The sequence below is a fragment of the Haliotis rufescens genome, unplaced genomic scaffold, assembly GCF_023055435.1.
Source record: "Haliotis rufescens isolate VD_foot unplaced genomic scaffold, xgHalRufe1.0.p SCAF_9, whole genome shotgun sequence".
NCBI classification, from domain to species: domain Eukaryota; kingdom Metazoa; phylum Mollusca; class Gastropoda; order Lepetellida; family Haliotidae; genus Haliotis; species Haliotis rufescens.
Genome location: NW_025964383.1, coordinates 42,452,365 through 42,466,145, shown reverse-complemented (window position 1 = coordinate 42,466,145; position 13,781 = coordinate 42,452,365). Strand labels below are relative to the sequence as shown.

General features: G+C 42.0%; 1 protein-coding gene across 1 annotated transcript; it reads left to right on the top strand.

Moving 5' to 3' along the window:
- The first annotated feature begins 5,190 nt into the window (after positions 1–5,190).
- Positions 5,191–6,895, top strand: LOC124111062. Its single transcript, XM_046470609.2, has one exon. The coding sequence runs from the start codon at positions 5,256–5,258 to the stop codon at positions 6,426–6,428; it is 1,173 nt and encodes a 390-aa protein (XP_046326565.2). The 5' UTR covers positions 5,191–5,255; the 3' UTR covers positions 6,429–6,895.
- The last annotated feature ends 6,886 nt before the right edge of the window (positions 6,896–13,781 follow it).

The following is a 13,781-nucleotide window of genomic DNA, read 5'->3' as shown; positions in this document are numbered from 1 at the left end:
ATATATGTGCCAGTCTTAAAAAAATAACAGCTTATGAAGTTCTTACTTTTATAAAACAATTTGAAACAAATAAAAGTCCAGGCGAAGATAACATAAGGAATCAATGTCAATATCAATATATGGTACATTGATAGACCAGTTTAACGTCTTAATTAGTGGTCACTTCCCCAGAGCTTAATCTTGCACCAGGACTGCGGACTATATCATTTTATGAAAATATATATAGATATGTATACAAAACCAAGTCTAGCCAGCTCCCGCTAGCTCTATTACAATGAACTCTTACATGAGAAGGATCCACGAAGATCCGGGGTAGAATAGGTCTTCAGCAACTCATGCTTGCCGTAAAAGGCGACTATGCTTGTCGTTAAAGGCGACTAACGGGATCGGCTGGTCAGGCTCGCTGACTTGGTTGAAGCACGTCAACGATCCCAATTGCGTGGGTGGATGCTCATGATATCAATCACTGGATTGTCTGGCCCAGAATCGATTATTTACAGACCGCCGTCATATAGCTGGAATATTGCTGAAGGCAGCGTTACACAACAATTTGCAGAGCATGCCGGACGTCTGCCAGACATTTTGCAAATCTTTTATGCTCTTAATCAAAGTGCTCAAGTGATTTGATGTTCTTCGCGAGGTACGGCCCGTACACCCATACACAGCATTCGTGGTGAATAGGTTACCCTGCATTTAAACCGATATGCATGGGTTGCTCCCTCTTGCGTCGGGATGTCGTTGACAGTTCTCAAGGGTTTTTTTCAATGTCACGTAGTGCATCCCGTATCTCCAATACAATAAACCTCTCCTGCCTTCAGATCGCTGATTGTATACAGGCAACCACCATCGGGGCGTGGGAAGAAATCTCGAATGTGATGCACATAACTTCAGCAAATTATATATAGCTGTAAGGAGCAATGGCTTGTTCCATGTGACGCGCGTACAAACGTACGCAAAAATATTCGGCCATATTCAAATTCTCAAATGGTTTGCTAGTACCGACGCCGTCAATAGTAAGGCACTGCATGCAGTATATCGCTGCTGTGAAGTTCGCATATGCCGGAGTGTCCCTGGGTCTTCTATATCCATTTCAATCCTCAAATGGTTTGCTTGTACCAACGCCGTCAAAAGTTAGGCACCGCTTGCGCTTACATCGCCGCTACGACCTTGGCGTGTGCCGGAGCATCCTTTGGTGTTCTTAACCCATTTCTGACCTCGTCCATAATCAAAATACGTCAAAGTGCACCGCGATTCGCCTTCATGCATTTGACCTAGGACTTTACCATGGACACCAAAGTTTGTTCGATGCGTTCGGATCCGATTTCAAATAAATGCCAATTATATGCCAAATTATGTCACCTAATGTCAATTTGTTTCTACGTTTCTTTAGAATTATCATAGATAGATAATCTTTTTTTCCTCCCATAATTGAAGATACATGAAATGTCAAAGTAACACAATTTTCCAATGTCTGTAATCGTTCTCCATGTTTGGCTTGTCTTATCATACAGTTATCATTCTTCTCCGCCCTACGCACAAAGCGGAAGATATAACCAAATGTTTCCAATAGGTTTTCCTTCCTTTTTCATTGGCCCTTGTAGACACATAATATCGTCCATTGAATAACTTCTTGGATATTACCATGGATCTCTTCACATCTTTCTGTGCCAGATATTGAACGCTGTCAAACACATGTGGCTTCTTACCGCGATACGGCTGAATATTCTTTGATTTCATGATGGTAGTTTAAGGGTAGATATTTGCTAGCTTTATATTCATACGTGACGTCACAACCCATCCGCGTCTACAGTTGAACCGAATGTAAGAGGGGAAAATATATAGACGTTGTGGGACACTCAGATCCTGAAAGTCAAACTTCTGATAACTTTCTTTTGACAGTGACACTTTTGCTATGTCCATTCTTGATAGTTTACTAACAGAAACGTTTGGTGTCACTTTAATACAAATTTTGTTTTCGTCCTTACTTACTGATGGTAGCAACCTCTGCATTTATAAATTTCAGTTTGTCTCTCATGTTGATCGTGTCGTTTTAATATGTCTGTCACTAATACGTTTTACTTTACCAACATGTCCATGTTCATTGTTTTTCTCTATTATTCATATTTCAATTAGTCTATTGTTTGTATACAAACACCAACTTTCCCGTATTGCGAAAGACTATTGATGCTTACCTATTCATACCTCACATACAAGATCTAAAGAGGTAACTCACATCCATAATAGAAGAATACTTATTTTTCTGTTTAAAAAGGGCTAATTCATACCTATTTGATAAGAGATAGTGACGCTTTGCACTCTTTTTTCCAATGCGTGCATCATACTAGTTGACAAACAAACATCTACACACAGTTCGTTGAATTGTTTAGATACATGACCTTTCAATGAACATCGCTGACACTACCGGTGTATTACACGATGGTCAGATGTGTGACATTTGTCACACCTTGAAGTGACTTGAGGTTTAGCACGTATTTTTTATTTTCATCCCCACCTTGGCTACACCTCTCGTTTATCCTCTATGAGACACACGTCAGGTGAAGGAGAATGAACCTGCCGACCACAATGCGATACGGTCACGCCTTCATACTGACTGACCCGTCTTTTAGGATTCAAAATGTCATCTATCAATACCTCAGTAATCTTATCTACATATTCATGACAACGTCTGTATTCATCTTTAAGCTCCTCCCCTTCCTGCATCATCTGCATCATTCATCTGTCATTAATTATTATTCATATTGTCATAGGACCCGTGAAGATCCGGGGTAGAATAGGTCTTCAGCAACCCATGCGTGCCGTAAAAGGCTACTATGCTTGTCATAAAAGGCGACTAACGGGATCGGGTGGTCAGGCTCACTGACTTGGTTGATACATGTCGTCGTATCCCAATTGCGTGGATCGATGCTCATGATATCAAACACTGGATTGTCTGGTCCAGACTCGATTATTTACAGACCGCCGTCATATAGTTGGAATATTGCTGAGTGCGGCGTTAAACAACAAACCAACCAACCAACCAAACAATCATATTGTCATAGTGCGGAATCTTGCTTAATAATTCATATCAAAATATAAAAATAATATTCAAAATTTATCAAATACACTTTGCAGTCAAACCACGGACATCTTCCATGTGACTTTTTGATTTCACTTAAGAGTTACAATCATATCAGGGTTATGTCAAACCTCGAGGCAGTTACATATGTCGTCTTTCAAAGGCATTCATGTTTCAAATAAAATAATTCAGATCCAAACAGTTCATTATAAAGCGAGTGGTGTGTCGTGCTGTGCCTGTTGTTTGATTTTCGATATTGGTATTGAAAGAAAACAAATAATATGAAATATAAAATTTATGATTCAGCTAAAGGTACGTGCACGTGTAAAAACTACATTTTGAAGTCAACTAAAGAAGATCGTCAACACCTTAAATTGTATATTCTTTTGAAATGAACACGTTCCTTATTTCAATATCGTATTCAGTCCCACACAGTACTATACAAAGCATTTGTCTATTTTACATGTATACTACCCCACGACCACAACATGGTTTATTTCAAAACATTTCCCGTCTCGATGAACACAAGTACACCGGCAAACATGAACTTTTGTTTGTTAAACAATTTTTGTCCATTAAAACACGTGTTATTTTAAAGGGGAAATTTAAATATTTAGTTGTCTGTTCAGGTAACTAATTTTAGCTATTTTTACTGAATAAAATATTAGTTAAACAACATTAGCTTACTTCGTGCTGAAATGTGTGGCCTGGCTAACTTCAAATATTCATGTCAAATAAAACCCAGACATCTGAGGCATATTTATTTAACACCAAATGCTAGAAAATAACCAGTCTCGATTTTCCAATGAAACAGATTTCTTTGGGCGTAAAATGCGCACACGTGCTGTGGGAGGTACAATGCATAAAAAAATATTTAACTGTCGAAGTCAAGTATAAATAATATAATATATACACATGAAAACAAACAAAAAACATGTCTGGTACAAATAGTTTTGTATACAATGTCTTAAATATAAATGACATATCTTTTCCTTAATGTAGAGTCAATTGTTTAATTACGGCTGTATATTGTTATAATTGCTTTGACTATGATACTTTTGTGATATCCATATATAACTAAGGCCAAGTTCGTCAAACATTCGTTTCATGCATTACATCCATATATGTTTCCATGTTCCCTTTAAATATAATTTAGGGGGCACGGGTGGTCCAGTCGTCTAAGGAGCCGCGATTCGCTCTGCAGAGTTGCATCCCTGGACACGCCAGAAACCTATGATTGTGGGTTCGAATCCCGGTTCGCCCCAATTATGTTATTAGGTTTGTCAGCACCATACCCGTGCTCGTGGGTTTCACCGAAGTGGTAAACGTCTGAGATCTGCATCACTTCGGGCGTTCCTCCCTCATCAAGCTGACACGCCGTGATATAACTGGAATACTGTTAAAATCGGCGTTAAGCCCAACTCATTCACTCATTAAATATAATTTAAATAAAATTATCATTGTTGCCCTTGTTTGTCTGGTTTCTATGCAGGCTGACATCGCATGACAGGAGTACAGCTATGCGTCGTCAGCAATAAATACTTTCTTTTTTATGTAAATTGTATGAATGGCGGGGGCTACCGATAGGGCGTAACGACATGCTTACCCTTGTCGCGAACACCTGGTGGTCCATTCATATAATTTCCACAGCTTTTGTGCCCTTTGCACCAAATTGAATTTGTTTCGGCAGCAAAGCTGGGCTAGGCATTGCCACCTGATATTGTTATCGTTCAGGTCTTCAAGTAATGAAGTTAACGAAGTTCAAGGCATGCCGGAATGACGCTCACGCCTTGCTAATCACGATCAAAGGTGACGTCCGTCGTGGACTGTCAACAACAATTTGTTTATAACTGTAACTATTAACGGCTTCCGAGATGTATCTGGGCAACAGGTGGCCAAGTCGGTAAAGGCGCCGCACCACATATAGCATATTAGTATTCATACATTATTAAGATTATTAACCATAAATATTAATGATGATAGGGTCATGTAAACGTTGACGCCCTTCATGATACCGATGTGTATGTGTTTGTCATGTTAATGTTGAGGTTGTGTATGAAGCCGATGCATTCCAAGCCTGTGATTAAACGCCAGTTGTGTCCTGTAAGTAAACAACGACTACGTTATCCATTACTTTCATCTTGATTTTTTTTCAGAGATAACAGTTCAAGGCACAAGAATGAATCTCAGGTCTCGACGTCAGTGTCAACTCGTTGCATTTTGCAGTTGCCCGTTGGTTCTGATAGCACTCGCCTACTCATTTCTAGGAATCAAGGGAACAGTACATTATAGTACATTTCAAATCTTGAGCGGAAAAGGCCAAGTTTCCTATGGGAATAATGACAGTGCTTCAGGAATACAAACCCCTCCTGAGGAATATTTTGTCAGGCCTCGGTGGGAAAAGAAATATTTCATCTATGACTGTGCCAACGGTAACTGTGGTGGTCTAGGGGACAGACAGGAAGGAATTGTCGGTGCTTTCATTATTTCACAAATGTTAAGCCGGAAGTTCAAAGTGAAGATGTTGGTACCATGTGATATCGGTAATTTCCTCCAAGCAAACAAAGTTGACTGGATTCTACAAAGTTCTGAAATTAGTGACCTGAAAAGTAGCGCATACAAGCGAATTGACGCTGATGCATTTAAGCTACGAGATAAAATTGCAAAATCTCTTGATTTAGAGAAGGAATTTCCTTCCGATGTCACACATTTTACTGTTAATCAAGAAATGGTTAACTATCTAAAGTTACATCCACTATTTAAGTCTCTTCGGTGGGCACATAATCAGACAACAACTGACATATACAATATTGTTTTACGGCGGTTGTTTAGAATGAAACCTGAAGTCCAGAAAAGGTTTGATCTTTATCAATCTTCAGCCCGTAGCAACGGGAGGAAACTCGTGTGTGCTCATGTGCGTGTGAGGGGGAATCCTACAATTCCAAATGATTGGTATACTCCCACACCCTTGAACGTAAGTGTTGTTTGGAACTTCCTCCGCCAGTATAATAACAGCGCCCTCTATCGGATGTTCGTAGCCACAGACTCACAGAACGTGCGACAGGACGCAAAGAGGCTGTTTCCAGATGTCATTCAAGATTTGGAGGGGAATATAGTTCATGTTGATCGTGACAATCATGCAAAAGATTACGCATGCGCGGGGTTTGGTAAAGTGATTCTTGATCAACAAACGATGTCATCATGTGACGTATTCTTTATGACAGACAGCGGACTTGGACGAATCGCATCCATGATGCGAGGAACAGATAAAGACCTGTACTGTATGGCTAGCAAGTCCACCTACAGAAAGTGCTCTTTTAGTGATAAAGCTTTCTTTCCACAGTTCTGGTAGGTGCCATAGTTGCAAGTGTGTGCATACGCCTGGTGTCTGTTGTAGGATAGGCCCCAAATCACACACGGCTGTACGACGATTATAATATTGTAATCATCAAATGTTCCCAGGGAACACACGTCTTTATTCACATTACTGTAAACATGTCCTAACGGTCTAACATCTTCTTCATTCTACCTTGCAACGCATCCCCTTCGTCCGCCATATTCGTTCTACATTCCTTAAGAGTTATCCCCCCTTCACTGCCCGTACATCAAGCTCCTCACAGCGATAGTCCGTTCGCGGAGCTCTCTATACTTTCGCTGCCACCAGTCAAAATTCTCCACTGTGATGGGTGGCCCCAACCATTCTCCGAGCCGAATGACCGTTATGTTTACAAACATGTGACGACTGTTGTGACGCCGAATACACTTACCGCTGATAAATTACTTTCTTTGTTTGTCAGTTTGAATTTATATATCATTAAAACTATCATGTAATTGATATAGTAAGAATGTAAAGGAGAAGTTTGTTGATTTTCCGTTAGTCTGCAATCTCGAACCAATCTATTCAAGTAAATTCATCTGGAAACCATGGTCAGTCCTAAACCTTTTCAAAATGAAATATGATGGCATTACCAAAGACATAAACAAAAGTATGAACGTTACTACGTTTCGGGTCAGAGGGCAAATTTCAAGATTCTTGTAATGGCCGCGCCCACACTGGTGTCAGCGAGGTTACCGAGAGTGTAATGAAGGTGTCACGCGCTGGGAAGGAAATTGGCCCATACATGTATGGTAACACAAGTTACCTCCTCTTATACTACAATATCAAGCACTGGCCGTCGTGATATTAGCAGAGATGGAGTTAAACATCAAACCCAAAACACGTAATATCACCACATCCCAGAGCGACTGCCCGGAGAGCAGAAGGTCGGTGGGTCGATCCAATGACAGCATCATTCCACAAGACGTTAAAAGATAGCAATTAATGTTACGCTGCCTGGCGTTGTAATTAAAGCAAAGGTATATATTTCCTCCACTGTGCGTGTGTGGAATGTGTGTACGGATAAACATTGCCCTCTTTACCAACACGTGTTTGTGTTTTTATTGGTATATGATACTGCATGGAAGGCTAAGCAAAATATTGAAGCAAATCATTGATATTCGCGTATTTGCCAACAGCAGAATTGAACACGGTTCATGAACAAAAGTCAAAATATGGCGCCACAGGTTTGATCATTAAGGCATAACATAGGTTTTTTACCAATAAAGCATAATATTGGTTTTATCAATAAGCCATAACATGGGCTTTATCAATAAAGCAAAACATATGTTTTGATCAATAAAGCATAACATATGTTTTATCAATAAGCCATAACATATGTTTTATCAATAAAGCATAACATAGGTTTTGATCAATTAACCATAACATAGGTTTTATCAATAAGCCATAACATATGTTTTATCAATAAAGCATCACATAGTTTTTATCAATAAGCCACAACATAGGTTTTATCAATAAAGCAAAACATATGTTTTGATCAATTAACCATAACATAGGTTTCATCAATAAGCCATAACATATGTTTTATCAATAAAGCATAACATATGTTTTGATCAATGAGCTATAACATATGTTTTATCAATAAAGCATAAGATATGTTTTGATCATTAAGCAATAACATAGCTTTTTTCAATCAAGCATAGCATAAGTTTTTATCAAAAAGGCATAACATAGGTTTTATCAATCAAGCATAACATAGGTTTTGATCAATAAGGCATAACATAGTTTTTTCTTTGTTTTTGTCTAGTTTCCATTATCAACATCGCCTTGATAATCTACAGATATGGCGGAAACCTTTTTGTGTAGGGTCACATTATTTATGAGTAGTAAGCAGTACATAGGATGACGTCACTTATGACAGTGGTGTTGTGTATTAATGCGCTACTGCAATCATGAGAATAGACAAAATGCATCGGTTCGCTGTTAATAAGATGCGATTTGTGGGTGTGTAAGTAACAGATTACTGCACTCGTGCCTGTCAGATACCATTGATCATACAACTCGTTGTTACAAAGCGTATCTAACTCGCTTTCGCTCGTCATATGCGTTTTGTAACAACTCGTTGTAAGATCAATGGTATCTGACAGACACTCTTGTAGTAATCTCTATATCCATAAATTGTGTCAACGTTGTCAGCACAAACATGTATACAAGCGGAGAGGTTTTGCGACTGATATACTTCCATTTTAGGTACCAGAAATTGGTAGGTAAATATCAATATCTGACAGTGTACTTTGTGTAGTTCTCCCGTACGGGTACCCATGCAAATCCCACTCATGGAATACAACTTGCTTAAGGTAGAGATGTAGATTCAGGCCTAGATGTGAGTGTCAACATAACAGTCATTCATTCGAACACTCGTTGATTACAAATAATTGTGAGTTCAGTGGTGTAAGAGGGGCGGTGGGGTAGCCTTGTGGTTAAAGCGTTCGATCGTCACATCGAAGACCCGGGTTCGATTACCCACATGTGTACGATGTGTGAAGCCCAATTCTGGTGTCCCCCGCGATGATATTGCTGGAATAATGCTAAGGGCGACGTAAAAACCATACTCACTAACTCATTCACTCGTCGCTTATGTGTGAATATGTATTTTCATCGCTTTTACGAATATTCCACCCATATCAATGCGGGAGACACACATACAAACATACATACATACATACAGACAGACAGACATAGTACTCTTGTGTGGCATCCAATCTGCTAATGATTTAAAGACAAAGCTATCCCCACCGCGACACATTGTGATGATGTGTCTAAAGAGCATTGCTTTTGATATCATGACTTTCGACTTCGTTGTTGTCACACGAGTTACCCACTAATAACCCTATACTCGAAATGGACTGCCTCCGTGGTCTAGTGGTAGAGCTGTCCGCCCGGAGAGCTAAAGGTTCGGGTTTCGATCCACGGCCGCGTCATATCAAAAGACGTTAAAAGATGGTACTTGTCGGCGCGGAGTCAGTGTATTGTTTCTGAGTGGGGTATTCATGTTAAACTGCGGCATGGTATCTCACTTTTAAATCAGCATTAGTCCGAACTAGTACAAACAGGCGACGTTAAACCCCATTTCACCTCACCAGCTCACTCGAAATGACCCATCCCTTTCATAGCTATCGCTCACACACATAAATGTATGCTCATGATAAACATACATATACATCGTGGGGCGGTGGGGTAGCCTAGTGGTTAAAGCGTTCGGTCGTCCGGGTTCAGTTCGCTCACATGTACATCGTAAAATCGATTCAGATTTTGCAGCGATTATCTCATGGATATGGAAAGGATTTTGTTACTTTTATTTACCTTGTACTCAAGTGACCCACCCCTTACACTTCATTGGAGTCACCCAACACTTACACTACACCCGAATCATCTTCCATTTACCCTACACTCGAGTCTTCCACAACTAACCTTACACTCGAGTCATCCACCACTCAACCTACACTCGAGTCATCCACCACTTATCCTACACTCGAGTCATTCACCACTTACACTACACTCGAGTCATCTTCCACTTACCCAACACTCGAGTCATCCACCACTTACCCTACACTCGAGTCATCCACCACTTACCCAACACTCGCGTCATCCACCACTTACACTACACTCGAGTCATCCACCACTTATCATACACTTGAGTCATCTTAAACTTACCCTACAGTCGAGTCATCCACCACTTACCCAACACTCGAGTCATGCACCACTTACCCTACACTCGAGTCATCCATCACTAATCCTACACTCGAGTCATCCACCACTTAGACTACACTCGAGTCATCTTAAACTTACCTTACACTCGAGTCATCCACCACATTACTTACACTCGAGTCATCCACCACTTACCCAACACTCGAGTCATCCACCACTTACCTTACGCTCGAGTCACCCACCACTTACCCAACACTCGAGTCATCCACCACTTACCCTACACATGAGTCATCCACCACTTACCCTTAACTCGAGTCATCCACCACTTACCCTACACTCGAGTTATTCACCACTTACCCAACACTCGCGTCATCCACCCCTTACACTACACTCGCGTCATCCACCACTTATCCTACACTTGAGTCATCTTAAACTTCCCCTACACTCGAGTCATCCATCACTTACCCTACACTCGAGTCATCCACCACTTACCCTACATTCGAGTCATCCACCACTTACCCTACACTCGAGTCATCCACCACTTACCCTACACTAGCGTCATCCATCACTTACCCTACACTCGAGTCATCCACCATTTACCCTACACATGAGTCATCCACCACTTACCCTACATTCGAGTCATCCATCACTTACCCTACAATCGAGTCATCCACCACTTACCCTACACTCGAGTCATCCACCACTTACCCTACACATGAGTCATCCACCACTTACCCTACACTCGAGTCATCCATCACTTACCCTACACTCGAGTCATCCACCACTTACCCTACACTCGAGTCATCCACCATTTACCCTACACATGTGTCATCCACCACTTACCCTATACTCGAGTCATCCATCACTTACAATACACTCGAGTCATCCACCACTTACCCTACACTCGAGTCATATTAAACTTACCCTACACTCGAGTCATCCACTACTTACCCTACACTCGAGTCATCTTAAACTTACCCTAAAATTGAGTCATCTTAAACTTACCCAACACTCAGTCATCCACCACTTACCCTACACTCGAGTCATCCACCACTTACCCAACAGATTCAGATTTTGCAGCGATTATCTCATGGATATGGAACGGATTTTGTTACCTTTATTTACCTTGTACTCAAGTGACCCACCCCTTATCCTTCATTGGAGTCACCCAACACTTACACTACACCCGAATCATCTTCCATTTACCCTACACTCGAGTCTTCCACCACTTACCCTACACTCGAGTCATCCACAACTTACCCTACACTCGAGTCATCTTCCACTTACCCTACACTCGAGTTATCCACCACTTACTATACACTCGAGTCATCCACAACTTACCCTACACTCGAGTCATCTTCCACTTACCCAACACTCGAGTCATCCACCACTTACACTACGCTCCAGTCATCCACCACTTACCCTACACTCGCGTCATCCACCACTTATCCTACACTTGAGTCATCTTAAACTTACCCTACAGTCGAGTCATCCACCACTTACCCAACACTCGAGTCATGCACCACTTACCCTACACTCGAGTCATCCATCACTTATCCTACACTCGAGTCATCCACATCTTAGACTACACTCGAGTCATCCACCACTTTCCTTACACTCGAGTCATCCACCACTTACCCAACACTCGAGTCATCCACCACTCAACCTACACTCGAGTCATCCACCACTTATCCTACACTCGAGTCATTCACCACTTACACTACACTCGCGTCATCCACCACTTACCCTACACTCGCGTCATCCACCACTTACCCTACACTCGCGTCATCCACCACTTACCCTACACTTGAGTCATCTTAAACTTACCCTACAGTCGAGTCATCCACCACTTACCCAACACTCGAGTCATGCACTACTTACCTTACATTCGAGTCATCCACCACATACCTTACACTCGAGTCATCTACCACTTACCCAACACTCGAGTCATCCACCACTTACCTTACGCTCGAGTCACCCACCACTTACCCAACACTCGAGTCATCCACCACTTACCCTACACATGAGTCATCCACCACTTACCCTTCACTCGAGTCATTCACCACTTACCCAACACTCGCGTCATCCACCCCTTACACTACACTCGCGTCATCCACCACTTATCCTACACTTGAGTCATCTTAAATTTACCCTACACTTGAGTCATCCACCACTCAACCTACATTCGAGTCATCCATCACTTACCCTACACTCGAGTCATCCACCATTTACCCTACACATGCGTCATCCACCACTTACCCTATACTCGAGTCATCCATCACTTACCATACACTCGAGTCATCCACCACTTACCCTACACTCGAGTCATATTAAACTTACCCTACACTCGAGTCATCCACTACTTACCCTACACTCGAGTCATCTTAAACTTACCCTAAAATTGAGTCATCTTAAACTTACCCAACACTCAGTCATCCACCACTTACCCTACACTCGAGTCATCCACCACTTACCCAACAGATTCAGATTTTGCAGCGATTATCTCATGGATTTGGAACGGATTTTGTTACTTTTATTTACCTTGTACTCAAGTGACCCACCCCTTATCCTTCATTGGAGTCACCCAACACTAACACTACACCCGAATCATCTTCCACTTACCCTACGCTCCAGTCATCCACCACTTACCCTACACTCGCGTCATCCACCGCTTATCCTTCAATCGCGTCATCCACCTCTTAGACTACACTCGAGTCATCTTCCACTTTCCCAACACTCAGTCATCCACCACTTACCCTACACTCAAGTCACCCACCACTTACCCAAAACTTGAGTCATCTTAAACTTACCCTACACTCGAGTCATCTACCACTTACCCAACACTCGAGTCATCAACCACTTACCCTTCATTGGAGTCACCCAACACTTACACTACAACCGAATCATCTTCCACTTACCCTACACTCGAGTTATCCACCACTTACCATACACTCGAGTCACCCACCATTTACCCAACACTCGAGTCATCCACCACTTACCTTACACTCGAGTCATCCACCACTTACCCAACACTCGAGTCATCCACCACTTACCCTACACTCGAGTCATCTTCCACTTACCCTACACTCGAGTCATCTACCACCTACCCTACACTCGAGTCATCGACCACATACCCAACCCTTGCATACACCACTTACCCTACACTCGAGTCATCTTAAACCTACCCAACACTCGAGTCATCCACCACTTACCCTACACTCGAGTCATCCACCACATACCCAACACTCGAGTCATCCACCACTTACCATACACTCAAGCCATCTTAAACCTACTCTACACTCGAGTCATCCACCACTTACCCTACACTCGAGTCATCTTAAACCTACCCTACACTCGAGTCATCCACCACATACCCAAACACTCGAGTCATCCACCACTTACCCTACACTCGAGTCATCTTAAACTTACCCTACACTCGAGTCATCCACCACTTACCCTACACTCGAGTCATCCACTACTTACCCTACACTCGGGTCACCCACCACTTACCCTACACTCGAGTCATCTACCACCTACCCTACGCCCAGTCATCTTCCACTTACCCTACACTCGAGTCATCCACTACTTACCCTACACTCGAGTCATCCACCACTTACCCTACACTCGAGTCATCCACTACTTACCCTACACTCGAGTCAT